This window comes from Platalea leucorodia (assembly GCF_965183815.1).
Source record: "Platalea leucorodia genome assembly, chromosome: 4".
NCBI lineage: Eukaryota > Metazoa > Chordata > Aves > Pelecaniformes > Threskiornithidae > Platalea > Platalea leucorodia.
The window spans coordinates 71032832-71048788 of record NC_138826.1 but is presented as its reverse complement, the minus strand read 5'-3'; the positions used below and the strand labels follow the sequence as shown (position 1 = coordinate 71048788).

General features: G+C 54.1%; 1 protein-coding gene across 2 annotated transcripts; it reads left to right on the top strand.

The window, feature by feature from the left end:
- Window positions 1-3140: 3140 nt before the first annotated feature.
- RPL3 (ribosomal protein L3) lies at window positions 3141-11370 on the top strand. Of its 2 annotated transcripts, none has more exons than XM_082310354.1 (10): window positions 3141-3210; window positions 4562-4754; window positions 5377-5545; window positions 6443-6578; window positions 7830-8016; window positions 8427-8587; window positions 8879-8980; window positions 9484-9579; window positions 10410-10529; window positions 11260-11370. In XM_082310354.1, the coding sequence occupies exons 1-10, from the start codon at window positions 3208-3210 to the stop codon at window positions 11302-11304; spliced, it is 1212 nt and encodes a 403-aa protein (XP_082166480.1). In that variant the 5' UTR covers window positions 3141-3207; the 3' UTR covers window positions 11305-11370. The 2 variants fall into 2 exon arrangements, with proteins under 2 accessions (XP_082166480.1, XP_082166479.1); XM_082310353.1 differs by having other exon boundaries at window positions 3199-3265.
- The last annotated feature ends 4587 nt before the right edge of the window (window positions 11371-15957 follow it).

Genomic DNA, 15957 nt, shown 5'->3' with positions numbered 1-15957 from the left:
CGTGTGTGGGGCGCGGGAGGGTGCGGCTTGGGGCGTGGGGGTGCGGGGGGTGCCGAACACCTCCGCGGTACGAAGGCACCCCACCACCAGCACAAAGGGAGAGGGAGGCAGGGGCGCTGCTCCGCTTTGTTTTGGTAGGGCCTAGCAGAAGTGCGGGGCCAGCCCCCCACCCGCTCGCACCCCCCACCCCCACGTCACCCCTCTGCCAGGCAGCCCAGCACCAGTATTTGGCTTGCAGCCCCCGCAGAGGGGTAAGGCTGGCCCCCTTGGGTGAGACCCAGTCATCCGAGGGGAGCCGCCACTGGTGCTCCCTGGGTGCAGGCAGCTGCCTGCACCCCCGCCGGGCGCCTGCTCGCAGGCAGAAGTGCCTGGTGAGCCTCAAAATCGCAGCAAAGCCTCGGGCTCTCGTTTCTAACATCCCTCACCCCACAGGCTCCGCGTCCCGGGGGGGCTGGGGGCAGCAGGAAAAAGGGCCTTTGTGAACATGGGGAGCCCAGATTTTGGGGAGACCTCCTGACACCGGGAGGCAGAGACTGCGAGATACGCACCTTACGTCCACGGTACCACCATGGCCACCAGCACAGCCGGGAAGGGATCCCTGGGGAGAAGCCGTCCAGCCTTAGGGGAGGCTCAAGTTCCTCGGCCTGTGCCTTTTGCACAGAGGAGCTGTGTACCAGCGGCCCGCTGGCTTCTGCAGGGTCCCCGATAATCTATATTAATAGGACTGAAATTAAAAGCAAGCCCTTGGGTTGTAACGTGGTTCCCTAAGCTCGGCAGCAGAAGCCAAAACTGTTTTGAGTCTGCTTGCCCGCTTCAGCCTGGACACAACCGGAGCTCAACCGCTCAAATGCTTCAGCTGAGCAGAGATGCTCCGCACCACGTTTCCACTGAGCGCACCACGGGACACCTCTAGCTCTTCGTTACGGCGATACTCAACTCAAACCAAGCAGCAGCTTCGCTGGAAGCAGCCAGACGAAGGGCGAGGTGGGAACACTGTGGGCACTCTGTAAGGCCTTACAGCACCAGGACATCTTCGAAGGGCCCAGAAATGCAAAAGTCCCTGCGTTGAAAGCTAAATCCCCATGAATTGGGGGAGATGAATGAAAGAGGGGAGATAAATGAAGAGGGGAGAGGTTTGGTTTTGCTAAATAGGTGTCTGAAACGCTCCGGTGTTCTGGACAAACAGGGTTTGGACCTGGCCAAACAAGCCAGGTACGCAGCAAAACCAGCTGCTTCCGCTCCGGACCCAGGCAGAGCGACGGTGCTGCGCCCGGCCGTCAGCACGGAGGCTGACGAAGCAGAATGACCGGCTGGATGGCTTAGGTCCCGCTCGCCTCCGGGTCACACCTGTGTGGAGAGTCAGGTTAGCAGCAAGGGAGCAAAGGGCAGAGCAGTGGGATGGGGAACATGCTTGACCCCCCTCTAGCACTTCATTCTGCTTGAGTCCGAATCCATTTTCTTGGCAGAGTCTACAAATCGGCTGGGTGACTCAAGAGCTCAGTGCAGGAGTGAGAGGCAAATGCATGGGGGAGATAAAAGAGCATTTAAAGGCCCCCCTTGGTCACCCATTAGGAGTAGCACCCTACAAAGTGAGCAGCCATCCCTCATCCTTTGTGGGGCACCTTCTGAGGGGCAGGTTGGAGGTAGGGGATGGACGCTCCCCCATCGCATCCAGCCAGAGAATCATAGAAGGGTTGGTGTTGGAAAGGACCTTTAAAGGTCATCTAGTCCACCCCCCCTGCAACGAGCAGGGATGTCTTCGACTAGACCAGGTTGCTCAGAGCCCCCTCCACCCTGACCTTGAACATTTCCAGGGATGGGGCAGCTCTGTTTTGGGAAGATGAGCTGCAGCACCAGCACAGCTGGACCCTCAGCCCTCCAGTTCATACTGGTTCCCTTCCCGCTGTCTGTCAGGTTAGGGCAGGCAATGAAACATCCTCCAAACGAAGCACCTCTCGGTCTGTACGGGCTTTTTCATGCAGGTTTGCACGCAGAGCCCCTCCAGCAAAGCCTCCAGCATTGGGTTTTACTTAACCTGCAGGGACCGGAGCTGGGGAGGGGGAAGGTCTCTGGGAGTCGATTAAGCATGTTTAACACTTGGGTATGACCTCCTTAATTATTTAATGCTAGCTGGGTAACCATCCCCCCCTGTGCTGGATGGCTTAGCTCTCTTACTCCTGTGCAGCTGGCAGCGGGATTTGGCTCTGTAGGTAGGTGTTTGCTTGAACTGTTTAATTAATGTTTGCAGTAACTTGATATAACCGTAACGTGCAGCACTTACATCGCATGTTACGGGTCAGCATCCCCGCGGTGGGGATTGGGATGGCTTCCGCGCGGTGCCGCGGTCCCCGGCGGGGGGGGAGGAGGCAGGGCGGGAGCCATCGGTCTCCCCACCGCCCTGTGTTCGTCACACGCGTCCTTCTCCGTAAGCCCCGGGAGATGCTGAGGGCAAGCGCCGGGTGTGCGGGAAGCTCCCGCCCAGCCAGGGCCGGGCGCCATCATCTTCACGGCCTTGGGTTTGCGCCCCCTTTCCTACCACGGGCAGCGGTGGGTGAAGGCCCACGTTCCTCATAATAACACAACATTTTCTACTTCTTCCCAATTTATTCAGCCTCTGGGCGTGGTGGATCTTACCGTTCAGCAGCTCGGTTATTTTCCGCAGATCAGCTCGTGGGTGCGCCCAACACCCCCTCAGCCACCCGGCGCGACCCAACGACGCCCGCCCCGCGCCGCCGTGGGACGCTCGCTCGCGCCTCGCTCCCCTGGCGAGGAGCCTTCCCGCCCGTTCGAGGAGGAGGCTGACGTGACGTACAGCTGAACGATGAGGCGGGAGCCCTGCGGCTTTGCCTGACGTGATGAAGAACCGCAGCTAAACGTGTATGTAAGGGGTTGCGTGTATTTTATGACGTTCCTCGCTTTCCTTTTGCTTCTGTAAAGCACGACATAACGTCATCCGGTATGACCCGTAGGCGTAGGCACTGACATTCCCAAGAAACCCCGCCGGTATTTCGCACGGGTTGTTTCAGCCCCGGGCCCGGCGCGGCGGCCGCGGATGGCCGCCCGCGCACCCTTCTGGCCCCGCTCCCCACCCGTAGCGCCGCCCCACCGACCTCTCGCGAGACCGGCGCGCGTCACCGGGGGGCGGGGCGCCTAGAAAAGCCGCGCGCACGGCAGCTTCCGGCCCTTCCGGCCCGGCGCGGGGACAAGATGGTGGGTGTTGCCGGCGGTGATGGTGCCGCCCGGGCCCGGCCGCGCCATCCCTCGGGTATCGGCGCCATCCCGCCCCCGGCGGCTGCCCGGCCCCGCTCCCGACGCTCCCGGCCCCTGCGGGAGGCGGCGCGGGGCTTATTTCGGGGCTCGGCCGCGACGGGCGGCGTGGGCGGGCGAGGCTTTGCCTTGGGGACGCCGGCCGGGCCTGCTTGGTGCCCGGGGTCTCGGTGGCGCGTTGCCCCCGGCGGGGTTTGCTGTCCCTTTTTTGAGAAGCAGGGGTGTCTTCCCTAGAGAGCTGCCGGCGGTCGGGGCAGAGCGCGTTCGAAGGCCAGGAGCGCGGTCAGAGTGAGACTCGGCTGCTTTCCCCGCTCCTGCGAGGGCAGCGAGGCCGCGGGGGGAGGTGCGAGCAGGCGGAGCGGTCGGTCTGATAATGCAGTTCGCTGCTTTTCTGCTGTAGGATCAAATTTCGTGTTTGATTATGTCACTCGCATGAGAAGGTGTTGTGCTGGCAGCCTTTAGTGTTACGTAGCTGTCAAAATTCCGCTCTGCTGGGCACTGCTACAAGATTCATAATCCTAACGAAAGCTTCTTTTTGGGGCTGGTAAGCTTTGTCTGCTTAAGGCAACTCGTGTCGAGTATTTTTTTTTAAGACTAAGAGATATTTCTTAGCTATTGGTTGTTAGCCCCGTGTTTAGCTGTACACTATTTTTCTTTGGATGTGAGATGGGATGGGTAATTCTTTGTTGGGCTGAGAGTTCTCCGGATAGAACCCAGCCTGACTTGGCACGCAGGTGGCAGAGGGGGGCCGCAGGCTGGTAGTTGAGGAGAACAGCTTAGAATAAAACCTGCACTTCCACCCAGAGTGGCTGACTCAAAGGTGGATGTTGAAATACTGTTTTACTGCAGCTTTTCAAACTGAAATTGTTTTTATAATGCTTATTTTCATAGTGTTATTGATCCGTTGAAACATACTGGAAAGTTATCTGTGCTTCTCCATTTTCTAGGCTTCTGGAGTGCATTGAAATTCCGGTGGCACACTGTGGCTAAACTACAGTTTGTGTGGTTCCCTAACTACAGTGGGACTTGGTGGTGTCTTAAAATAAGCTTGAAAGGGAGGGGACATTGAGGAAATCTAGGAGGGATGTGGTTGGGGCATGAGGATTACGTTCTTATAACATTATAATGGAATTTAGAAGCCAAACAGCTGATGCTGAGAAGAATTTCTAGAATGCAAAATGTCCTGTATATACATAGTATTCGTGTTTCAAGGCAAGAAGAGAATTGGCCTTGGCCCTTGAGTGGGTATAAGAATCTCTGTGGCAAGCACTAAATGTTTGTTTTCTCTCTCTAGTCTCACCGCAAGTTCTCAGCTCCGAGGCACGGGTCTCTGGGCTTCCTGCCCCGCAAGCGCAGTAGCAGGCACAGGGGCAAGGTGAAGAGCTTTCCCAAAGATGACCCCAGCAAGCCTGTCCATCTCACTGCCTTCTTGGGGTACAAAGCTGGCATGACCCACATTGTCCGTGAAGTCGACAGGCCTGGATCCAGTATGTATTAATGTTCTTTTGAATAGAGGAGCTAGGTTTCGTTTCTTTATGAATGGCGAAAGATGACCTGTTTGTTAGTACCTCTGAGTTTTAGTCCTGGCTTGACTTCACCCTGTTTCAGCATCCTTGAGTGGGTGAGGTATAAAGCACCCAAACCCCTCCCACTTCAATGTGAGTGAGGTCCCAGCAGCAAGACTTCATGTCAAGCAGTGGCTGTTTTGTTAATGGTCCTGTTTCTGAGATGTGCAGTGACCTGATGGTTTGGTTTAGCTGTAGTGTAACAGGCTACTTACGATGCCCTCTTCTTGGTAGGTGGACATAAGTAAATCGCCTTTGGCGTTTTCTTGCTGATCGTCGAGTCCTGAATGTAGTTCTCTTACTACCATCCACTTTGCCTATCAGGCTTTGTCTGTGCTTCTTACTGAGCCAGCCTCAAATTTTTGCCAGCATTAAATTATAACTTACAATCGGGTCACTTTACCATGCGTCTTCTTTGCCTTTGTGAAAAGAACTTCAGTCACTTAATCTCTTACAGGAAGAATTTGTGCGTGAGAAGGAACAGGTGATGTTTAGTAGCTGATGCTGGTGTTAATCATTGTGCTGTATGTCTGTCTTCATCCAGAGGTGAACAAGAAGGAGGTGGTCGAGGCAGTCACTATAGTAGAGACTCCTCCCATGGTCATTGTGGGCATCGTGGGCTACGTGCAGACTCCTCACGGTCTCCGCAGCTTCAAGACCATCTTTGCTGAGCACATCAGCGATGAGTGTAAGCGTCGCTTCTACAAGAACTGGTAAGAGAGCAGGGCTTTTGTTGCCTTAATCTCATGCCATGGTTTATTTTTTTTTTTCTGCTGGGTTGCAGGTTATGCTAGTACAGCTTCTTGAAGAGGCTTTTCAGCAATTAGTGTTGGGCCTTGATGAACTGGTCTAGTAATGGCACAGGCTGTAGGAGCGGCTCTGGGAGGGTGACGGTGTAATGTTGGTGCCCTTCTTGGCACGGGGGTGGCAGTGTTGCTTTTTTGCCTGAGATCTCCTTAACAGGCTACACATGATGATACTTCGACGGGCGGACATAAGGAAATCGCCTCTGGCGCTTGTTGTTGAGTGTCGAGTCCTGACTGTAGCCCTGTTTTCTCAGGAAAGGGGAAGATGAGTGTTACTTCTGATTACTGTTCCTGGCACTGTTGTTGCCATTCGAAGTATGCGCATTTGCCCAAGCGTGGCTCCAGCGGGTCTAGAGCTCACAGCCTGTTTATGAACTTGCAGGCTGAGAACACGTGAGAGTAGAGCAATAATGATCTCAAGGGTGTTACAGTAATGACCTTAACTGTCAGGCATAGCTTGGGCTTACAAGGGGGGAAATTACGGTGTTCTGAAGCAGATAGCAGTCATCTGACAATTGCTTTAAAGCTCTGTTTTTTCTGTTATTGTTCAACATCTCTCTACAGTCTTTTGTCTTCTGTACTGTGAATGTTAATGTGCTTTGGAATTCATGGCAGCTCCGCTCAGCTCTGGCAACTTTGCCTCTGTCTGATGAGCTCCAGGCTCCGCTTGCCAGTGGAAAAGAGTTCTTAGAAGCTGGCAATGAGCCGAAACCAGCTGAGGTGGCAGCTCCTTCCGCTCGTCCCCACTTACTGGGGGATTGATGAAGGGCTTAGCCAAACCTTGTCTCTGCTCTGCTCCTGAAGGCACAAGTCTAAGAAGAAGGCCTTCACCAAATACTGCAAGAAATGGCAAGATGAGGAAGGCAAAAAGCAGTTGGAGAAAGATTTCAATAGCATGAAGAAATACTGCCAGGTTATTAGAGTCATGGCTCACACTCAGGTAAGTGTCTGCAGGACTGAAGTGTACGGTGGAAACAACTAAGCAAGCAAGCATAAAGCTTGACCCGTCTCTGTAGGGAGATTTCTGCCCTCCCCTGCAGCCTCACGCTAACTGTTAATCATGATACAAATACTGGTACTCGTCATTCCGTACAAAGCGTGTGCTCACAGGATGCTTGAGGAGCCTTGAGGGCAACCGCTGGCAGTCTTCTGAAGCAGAGTTCAAAAGAGTCTGCACCATAATAGGAACTTCTTGGACTCAGTCCTGTGCTGATACCATGTAGACCTGGGCTCTCTTAATTAACAGGCTGAACGCTTAACTCTGGGGTTTGTGTGGTCAGCATCACTTCAGGCTGTGTTCTGTAGGGACTGCAAACGCTTGGAGGCTTTTGGTGGCTTCTGTTGCTCAGCTGGAGGAGGCGTATCGCTGAGTGGTGTGGTGGTGTCTCCCTTAAACATCAGTGCTCTGCCAGGCTTTCTTGGGAGATTAATTAAATGTTTGGGTTGGCTGTAAGTGCAATAAGATGTCTAGTTATGACACTGCTAATTTTACTAGAATTTGTTTCCCATGTTAGACAGCAAAGGTAATATTGCAGCTGCTGTTGATACTCCTGTCAGTCCCTCTGTGCTAAATATAGCAGAAGTAACTGTAAGTGTGACCCTACCCAAAGTGACCTTTACTGCAGCAGGCTTTATCATAGCTTGGTTTGGGTTGGAAGGGACCTTTAAAGACCATCTAGTCCAACCCACTGCCATGGGCAGGGACGTCCTTCACCAGATCACGTTGCTCAAAGCCCCATCCAGCCTGACCTTGAATGCTTGCAATGATGGAACATCCACAGCTTCTCTGGGCAGCCTGTTCCAGCATCTTACCACCCTCATAGTAAAAAAAATTCTTCCTTATGTGCAATCTAAACCTACCCTCTTTCAGTTTAGAACCATTACCCCTTGTTATCTCCTGTCCTTCCTGGATGGAGTTTGGCTGGAGGCTCTGGGGTGAGAGGCACTTGTTAATTCTGTGTTCCTGTGGGTGGTGAATAACTTCCAGATACTGTGACTTGTCATTTAAGCCACAGTGCAGCCTTTCCTCTTAGCGTAGGGCCTTTTACTTCTGTACGTTGAAGTTGTATATCTTGGAAAATAATATGTTTAGATATAAAACCAGATTAGGCCAGGGCTAGAATGATACTGGGCTAGTTAGTGAGGTCTGTCTCGGAAGAGCAGGAGCTAAATTTTATCCTTTGTTTCCTAGATGCGTTTGCTTCCCCTGAGACAGAAGAAGTCTCACCTGATGGAGATCCAGGTGAATGGTGGCACCGTTGCTGAGAAAGTGGATTGGGCCCGGGAGAAGCTGGAACAGCAGGTGCCTGTGTCAACTGTCTTTGGCCAGGATGAAATGATAGATGTCATTGGAGTCACCAAGGGCAAGGGATATAAAGGTAAACACATTCTCCTCTTTGTGATCGGGATACAGATTTTAATGAAACCCTAGCCTTGAGTTTTCACAGGTGTGTGGGCTAAGAGCTGAGGAGGTAAACCCATAGTGCTGTCACGGTTCAATGATGAGACCATGGAATGAGCGCTGGGCACAGCGCCTGACACCCGTGAGGAGTCATTCCATGCTGCCTTCCTTCTGAGAACACAACCCAGGGACAGCCAGGGAGGGAGCGTGGGCGGTGCAGAGGCAGGGTGCTTCACTGGGAAACGTGGTCAATTCCTGGGATGCTGGGTCTGGGCTTCTCTTGTTGCCCAGGGACAGCAGCTTGAAAGGTGGCTTAAACTCTGGTTAACCAATTTGGTGACATCTCAGCTTGACGATAGTTGGCAACACTACTTTGGTTTCTTTCAGGTGTCACCAGCCGTTGGCACACCAAAAAGCTGCCCCGCAAGACTCACAGGGGTCTGCGCAAAGTGGCCTGCATTGGTGCGTGGCACCCCGCTCGTGTGGCTTTCTCTGTGGCCCGGGCTGGTCAGAAGGGCTATCACCATCGGACTGAAATCAATAAGAAGGTTTGTGTCTCTGAACTGCTGGGAGGAAACGAGAGCTGGCCAAGGTTGCCCACTGCATGACAGTGAATAGAGTGCAGAGTTTTGCTTCGGTAGCTTTGCCCTGTTTGTTTGAATGTAATCCTCAGGGGCAGTAACTGTTATGTTGGATAACCGTAAAATTCTTGTATGGCCATGTGTTTTCAAATTGCAACAGACATTTTTCTCCAATCCTTTGTAGAATTGTTTGCATTTTGGCTGATGACAGGCCCTTTCTGCTACCTTTCGCTAAGTAGAAATTCTTGACCTTTTTAGATCTACAAGATCGGCCAGGGTTACCAAATCAAGGATGGAAAGCTGATCAAAAACAATGCATCAACTGATTATGACTTGTCTGACAAGAGCATTAACCCACTGGTGAGTTGTTGGAGCTGCGTGGGGCGAGTCTGGTTGTGAGCTGCAATCTTAAGAGGCAAATTGGCCTGGTACGAGATGCGAAATGATTGAATGAAGAGCTCTTGAGGAAAAACTTGGCCGCTGTGGGAGGTGGTGTTGCTTAGTCATTCTCAGTATTGACTTGTGTAACTTGCTAATTGCATTTGATGTGTGGCAATAGCATAGAGAGATGTTACAAACCTAGAAATTGTACTAGTAAATAAGGACTAACTTAGCAGGGAAAGCAGCTTTTGCTGTTTTGTCAGCCTCTTCTCGTTGCTGCTGTTCTTAGCAAAAGTCTTAGCAGCAGCAAGTAAATTGTTGTATCAAGAAACTTGACCAGCGAAAGGTAATACTGGAAATGGGATTTCAGTGGATATGGGAATGACTGAGACCCAGAAGCGCTGTGAGAACTTCAAGCCGTAGGCAGATGTGATGACTGGTCCTGCTTGCTACAGAGCACTAACTGTTCTCTCCTTGCTCAGGGAGGCTTTGTCCACTACGGTGAGGTGACCAACGACTTCATCATGCTGAAAGGCTGTGTTGTTGGGACCAAGAAGAGGGTCCTGACCCTGCGCAAGGTGAGCAGTGCAGCCTGCAGCCAAATGGGCTGGACAGCTTACGTTAGCTGCACTGCCTCTGGTACAGGTGTTGGTTGCTGCTGGGGGGATTCATGTCGCCAGCTAGAAAGAAAAGCCTAGAAGACTGTTGTTGGACACAGGCACACAAAGCCACCTCTTGGTCTGTTCAGCCTGGAGGAGACTGAGGGGAGACCTCATCCTCATCGCGGTCTACAGCTTCCTCACAAGGGAAGGAGGAGGGGCAGGCGCTGATCTCTTCTCCCTGGCGACCAGTGATAGGACCCGAGGGAACGGCAGGAAGATATGCCGGGGAGGTTTGGGTTGGACATTAGGAAAAGGTTCTTCACCCAGCGGGTGGTGGAGCACTGGAACAGGCTCCCCTGTGAGGCAGTCACGGTGCCAAGCCTGACGACATTCAAGAAGCATTTGGACAACGCCCTCAGACATATGGTGTGAATTTTGGGGTTGTCCTATGCAGGGACAGGAATTGGACTCGATGATCCTAGTGGGTCCCTTCCAACTCAGGACATTCTGTGATTCAATGACCAGAAGTAGGAGTAGCGTGAGGTACTCGCTCTAGGATCAAGAATTCTTGTGGACCGCAAGGACGCTGGCAGGCTGGCTTGGGCTCGCCTGCTGGTGTGAGCTTGACCAGTCCTTGGCCTTGAAGGCCAAAGGTGCAGGCTGGCTTCTTGGCAAGTGCTCCTTGCGCGTAATAGCAGCTGAAGTGTGAGGTCAGAGGTGTTAGCCGTGGAGGTGATAAGAAGTAGCCAGCATACTGGCAGGCTGAAAGGGCGCTGCTGCGTGCTCACCTGGTGTCTCTCTTGTAGTCCCTGCTTGTGCAGACCAAGCGCCGGGCCCTGGAGAAGGTTGACTTGAAGTTCATTGACACAACCTCCAAATTTGGTCATGGCCGCTTCCAGACAGCTGAAGAGAAGAAGGCTTTCATGGTAAGAACACTTTCTGAAGCTGGCAGCTTTGTGTTGCATCTCTCTATTGTCTTTCAGCTAATGGCAGTTGGTAGCTTGACCTTTGGGCTGCCACAGGGTGAAAATTTCTGTGAAACAAAGTGCGTAGCTTCAGTCGAGAGGGTTCATCCTGCCAACTCGGTTATAGCCACGGGGGCGGGCTGGGGTCTCGCTTCCCCTGTGACAGCGCTTGGCGCCTGAGGGGTGTTGCCATGTTTGGGCACAAGCCGTTCAGGGATGAGGCGTGGAACAAGCACCGAGCAGTATCTGACACCCGTGGGGAGTGGCTCTGCGCTGCATTTCTTCCGAGAGCAGCTCCGGACGATGGTGCTCGCAGCCGGCCGTGGGTGGCATTCTCAATGTGTCACTTGCTGGAGAAAGCAAGTCCTGGGTGCGAGGCCTTGGGGGTTCAGCTGCTCGGGGGCTGCACGGCGGCTTCCCCACAAGGTGGCACCAGCATTTCTTCTCCGTTACGTGTGAAGTCATCGATTTGGTGCAGCGTGGCTGTGCCAAGTTCAGCTTTCCCCCAAAACCTGTAGCTGTGGGGATGGGGCTTGGGATTTCCAGCGGGCTGCAACACTGAGGGCTTTTTTTTGCCTTAATTTCTTTGCAGCAAGAGGAGAAGAAATGACAGCATTGTTATTGGGGTGTGACGTGGCCTTTGGTGCCGACTGCTGTTTACATAGTTTCTTTTTATTTTTTCTCTTTTCAGGGACCACTCAAGAAAGATCGCATTGCAAAAGAGGAGACAGCTTAATGTGCGGAACAGTCTTGTGGCCTGTGTCCTCTCAGACCGAAAAATAAAATATTTTAAAGAAATTAACTTTTCCTCTTGGTTTATGCATAGCTGTGTCAAGTCAGGTACTCTCCCTGCAGGCCCTATGCGTGGGACCAACCGAACCAAAGCAGCAAGTAAAGCTCGGATTCATGAGCATCCAACTCAGAGCAGGGTTCCTGTAATGAGAAAGAAGCTGCCATTCCTGGTTTTGGAGAGCAAAGATTTTGGGGCAGAGCAAGGCTTCTCCGTTTGCTTGTGTGAAATAGTAAAGCGGCAGGAGCCCTAAACATGTTTGCAATTGCTGAGGTATTATTCCATGTATTAATCCTCTGCTGGGTGGCTAGAGAGCTCCTTTGAATCAAACAGGTTTTGAAATTAAAGAAACTACTTCAGACAGTTGAAAGATCACTAAATTTTAGGTAGGTGGCTGATGCCGGCTGTTGCCATGGAAACCCTCCAGGTTTTTTTTCCGTAGGGCAGAGGGGATGTAACCTGTGCGCTGTTGTCGAGAGCGGCAGAAGGCAGCAGGCAACGTGACCCAATTCCTGCCTCGCAGCAGCTCGGTGTTCCTGAATCCCGTCCTTGCTGAAAGGTTCTGCCTGGTGACCGGGCACGGGAGGAGGGTGACTCTTCCGCATCCCCCCTCCAGGGAGGAGGGAGAGCTGTGAGCGCTGCTGGTGTTGCGTGACTGCGTGGCTCAAAATGCTCGGCTCCCGGGGAGGCGGTTTGGCCGGTGTTCCCGCAGAGCCCGATGGCGAAGGGGCTGGCTCCGCGTACGGTACCGGACCGGAGCGTTGCAGTTAGGGGAGCCGAGGCGTGATACCAAGAAAGGCAGCGGCGGCCCCGAGCGCTTGTCGGCCTCCAGCCGCAGCAGTGAGATCACTCGCGCTTCGGGCCGCAGCCTGGCTGAGGCTGGTGTAAATTTAGAGAACCGGGCTGGCGCATCCTTCGCTGACCATAATTGGAGAGGCAGCGGCAATCGAGGCAATGCCCCTCCAGATGCATGCACCACTGTGCGCTGCTGCTCTGAGACGGACCCCGTTTGGTGCCCTTTCTTCTAACCGAAATGGGGAAAGGTGGATGTAGACAACATTTCCTGTGGTGGTGTGTAAGAACCTTGTAAGAGTTAAAAGGTGGCAAGTAGAAGGAAAAACATTTACCTTGTCTCCCTAGAAACCAGACTGATGACTGCACAGGCTGGCTGGCTCCCTGTCAGCCTCATTTAACACATGAACCTGCTGCCTGATTTTGGCCAAGTGTAACAAGAGAGGTCTCACCCACTAATTTTATTTCTTTCCCCCCCCCCCCACAAGTCTTAAATCAGCAGGTAGGTAGAGAAGAGCCCTAAATTAGTATTCCCCCAGTGCAGGAAAGTGGAACTTCCAACCTTGGTCCATCTTGAGGTCACGGTTTTATGAGCAGCTCTCAAGACCGAGGTTTTCTGGAGCCTTAGGTGGTCTTTTTGCTTGGCTCTGAGATGGACAGTTTCAACCACGTACGCGCTTGCTGGCTAGAAAGCGCCTGGCTCTAAGCCAGCCCTGTCTGCTACTGCTGCTTCAATCGAACCAGTCAGGCCTGTCAGAGGGAACTGGGACTATTGGGATAAACGATGAGGTGTTGGGGATGAGCATCCACGACGAGCTACGTGCCACCTCGATGAAAATTTGTAAAGGCACCTCGTTTTACCAAATCAAACCTTGTGGTGAGGGCTCCAGTGGAGGCTGGGGATCTGGTGAATGTATTTTGAAGTGGCAATGGTAGCGGAGGGAAATTTTAGTCAAATTAGCACCTAAGTAGAAGGAAGCAGTCCTGAAGAAATGCTGTGCTTATTGAAGATGTTTGGCGTGTGTCTAGCAGGAGGAGCTGCTTCAACTTGGGACACAGTGCCAGACTTGGGTTTGGTTACTCTTGAAGCAACGGTTTCTGACTGATAAAACGTTGGATGGGGGTAAAAACCCCACAAAAGTTTTTTTTAATCCTTTTCCATCCTGGAATCCTGGGGGCAGGAGGATACCCAACGTCAGGAGGTGGCGCTCCTCCCTCTGTAGATGGTGTGCGGGACACTCGTCCCCAAGGGCTTGCTGGTGGGGCTGGCCTGGAGAAAAACCCTGCTTAGCTGAGGCCAGGTCACCCGGGGCTACGTGGTCCCTCTCGGCCCCTCCGAGGGCTCCCCGAAGCCCCGCGATGCTGCCCGGGCACTTTGCTGGGGAGCTCCTGGGATCCAGGTGTGGGAGGTCCCGGCCAAGCTGTGCAGGTGGGAGGCGAAGCCGGGGGATGCCGAAAGCTTCCTGCTCCCAACGCCTGGGTCTGCCTGGCAGCCCTTGTCCCCCCAGCCTTCCCGCTCCTGCAGAGCATCCTTCCTCTCTTTTGGGGACAGTCCCCAGTGCAATAGGCAGCAATCAGTGCATGTCACACATCAGTCCAGCAGCTCGCGAGAGCCCAGAAACTGGTTTTTAGGGTGGCTTTTTTTTAAAAAAAAAAAAAAAAAAAAACAACCACCTGTTAACATTGAGCTTTTTCTCTTCAGCACGGTCGTCTCACCTCCTACAGCTCCCCGAGTGCCACGGGGGCGCTGCTTGAGTGCACCTTCCCTGCTCCAAAATGGCCAACGACATCCCTGCCCGCTCAGAAAAGATCCCGCGCCCCGGTGATGCTCTGACCAACACGAGAGCCGCGGGAGGACGGGCACAGCCCTGACCCCGCCGAAACAGCGCCAGGCACCGTGGGAACGCGCCCGTCCCAGCTGGTGCTGGGACGGCCGCGGCTGGGAAGCGGGGCTGGGTTTCACCCCCGGCACCCGGCGCTCCCCAGCTGCCGGCGGTGCAGGGGCTGGGACCCAGTGCTCCCGGGTGGGGGCCGCTTTTCCAGCCTTCCCAGAGCACATCTGGCTCCAGTACTGCCTCTCTCCCTCGCCAGAGATGAAACGAGATGCAGCTGCAACGCTGGAGCGAAGATGTTAGAAGCGTGTAAGGATGCCCGGAGGGGGAAAAAAAAGCGGGTTCAAGTAGGAGGTCTTGGCTCCCGCGATCAGCTTCACAAGTGGCCCAGCTGACACCCCTGCCTCCTGCCCCGGCCCCTGCCTTTGATCCCAGTGACAGGCAGGGAGCTTCAAGTATGCTCGACGGGGGAGAGGGGCTGATGAAGGCGCCCCGGGGGAGACGCGGCTGGGTTCATGCGCCGCACGGCGGCTTTTCTGCTGGAGCAGCTCCACTGGGCTTTTCTGAGCGTGGCTTGTGTTTGATTTGCAGCCCCGCCAGTCTGAGAACTGCTTTCGTACCTGACAACTCCTTGGCTTCTCACCAACCCTTAGAAGTGCCTGTGGGACCCGGGGGGGATGGATGTGGCGGGGAGATGGGTCCCCACGGAGGTCAGGCCCTCCCTGCGTGGGGCAAGGGGGTGGTGGGCAGCCCTGCTCCAGGACCGCAGCCCCGTGGGCACCTCGAGCTCCCTGTGCCAAGGCAAAGCCAAAGCTGAAGCTCCCCCATTCTCATGGCCACCACGGCCATCAGGATTCAGTGGTCCCAGTGCAGCGCTGCTCTTGGGCCAGGCATGGCGCTTACAGGAGCCCACGTGAGTTTTGGGAAGTCTTCTCATCCCCCCCACAGCGTGGCTCTGGGGAATCACGTGGCAAGCAGCCGCCGGGCACAGTGGGGAAGACTAAATTTATCTCCTGCTGCCTCCCAACTTCCCCAAAATGTGGTGCGGGGCTGCCCTCCCTTCCCGGTGGGGACAGCCGCTGTGCTGGGGTCCCCGGGGCTCCCTGGTGCCACTCAAAAGGCAGCGCCAGGGCTCAGCCCCTCACTGGCCTCAAAGCACCCCGATGTCGGGCAGCACTCTTGGTGCTACGTGTGGCACTGAATTCAAATCCAAGGATTGAAGTGGGAGAAGGCATATGCCCGGATCCAGCCTGGTGCCGTAAGGAACACAGGGACACCTCTCAGAGGCTGTCACCAGGCTCAGGCATCACTTCATGCCCAGCCACCACATCACGGGGCTTTTTAAATATATATTTTTTAACTTTTTTATTGACACCAGCGGCGGTAGAGGCTAAATTAAGCCAACAAGGGCTGTTCCCACTGCGTGCGGCCGTGTGTGCAGCTGGTGGGAGAGGCTCCCCCCCCATGCACATCATCCCACAGGGACAAATCCCCCCCAGCTCTGTGGCTGGAGCCATCTGCCATGCGCTCTGCTCCTATCCGCCACCGCATTTGAGGGCTGGATGGAAACCAAGGTTCATTTTTCCCCTTGGGAATCAGCCAGCTATCAGGGCCCTGGCGGGCTGGGCCAGTGAGGAGCTGTTGATGGCGGGAGGTATTTATAATCTTTGTTTGGTTCTAGCAAGGCTGGACGCCCACTCCTGCTTCCCTCCATACAATAAGATCAAACAGCTCTGGGACATTTCCTCGCTCCTCGCAGATGAAATCCCTGCATCTGCCTCGCCATTACGCCCTGCCCAGAGCTGCAGCCTCCTCCTTTGCTTGAAGATCTGGAGGGTTGCTGCTGCTGCTGCTTCTTCTGCCCCAAAATGGGGGATTTGCTAATTTTTTCCCACTCCCCCTCCATTTTCAGAGCTCGTGGGTGAGGGGTGCAGGAGGACTGGGACTGTGCTACTTTCCCCACCTCAGTTTCATC

Excerpts from the sequence above, each read along its gene's own strand:
- RPL3 (XM_082310353.1), top strand. The coding sequence starts at position 3,230 with ATGGTGCCGCCCGGGCCCGGCCGCGCCATCCCTCGG. Across the intron at positions 4,755-5,376 it reads AGTCGACAGGCCTGGATCCA|AGGTGAACAAGAAGGAGGTG; the intron begins GTATGTATTAAT and ends GTCTTCATCCAG. Across the intron at positions 8,981-9,483 it reads ACAAGAGCATTAACCCACTG|GGAGGCTTTGTCCACTACGG; the intron begins GTGAGTTGTTGG and ends CTCCTTGCTCAG.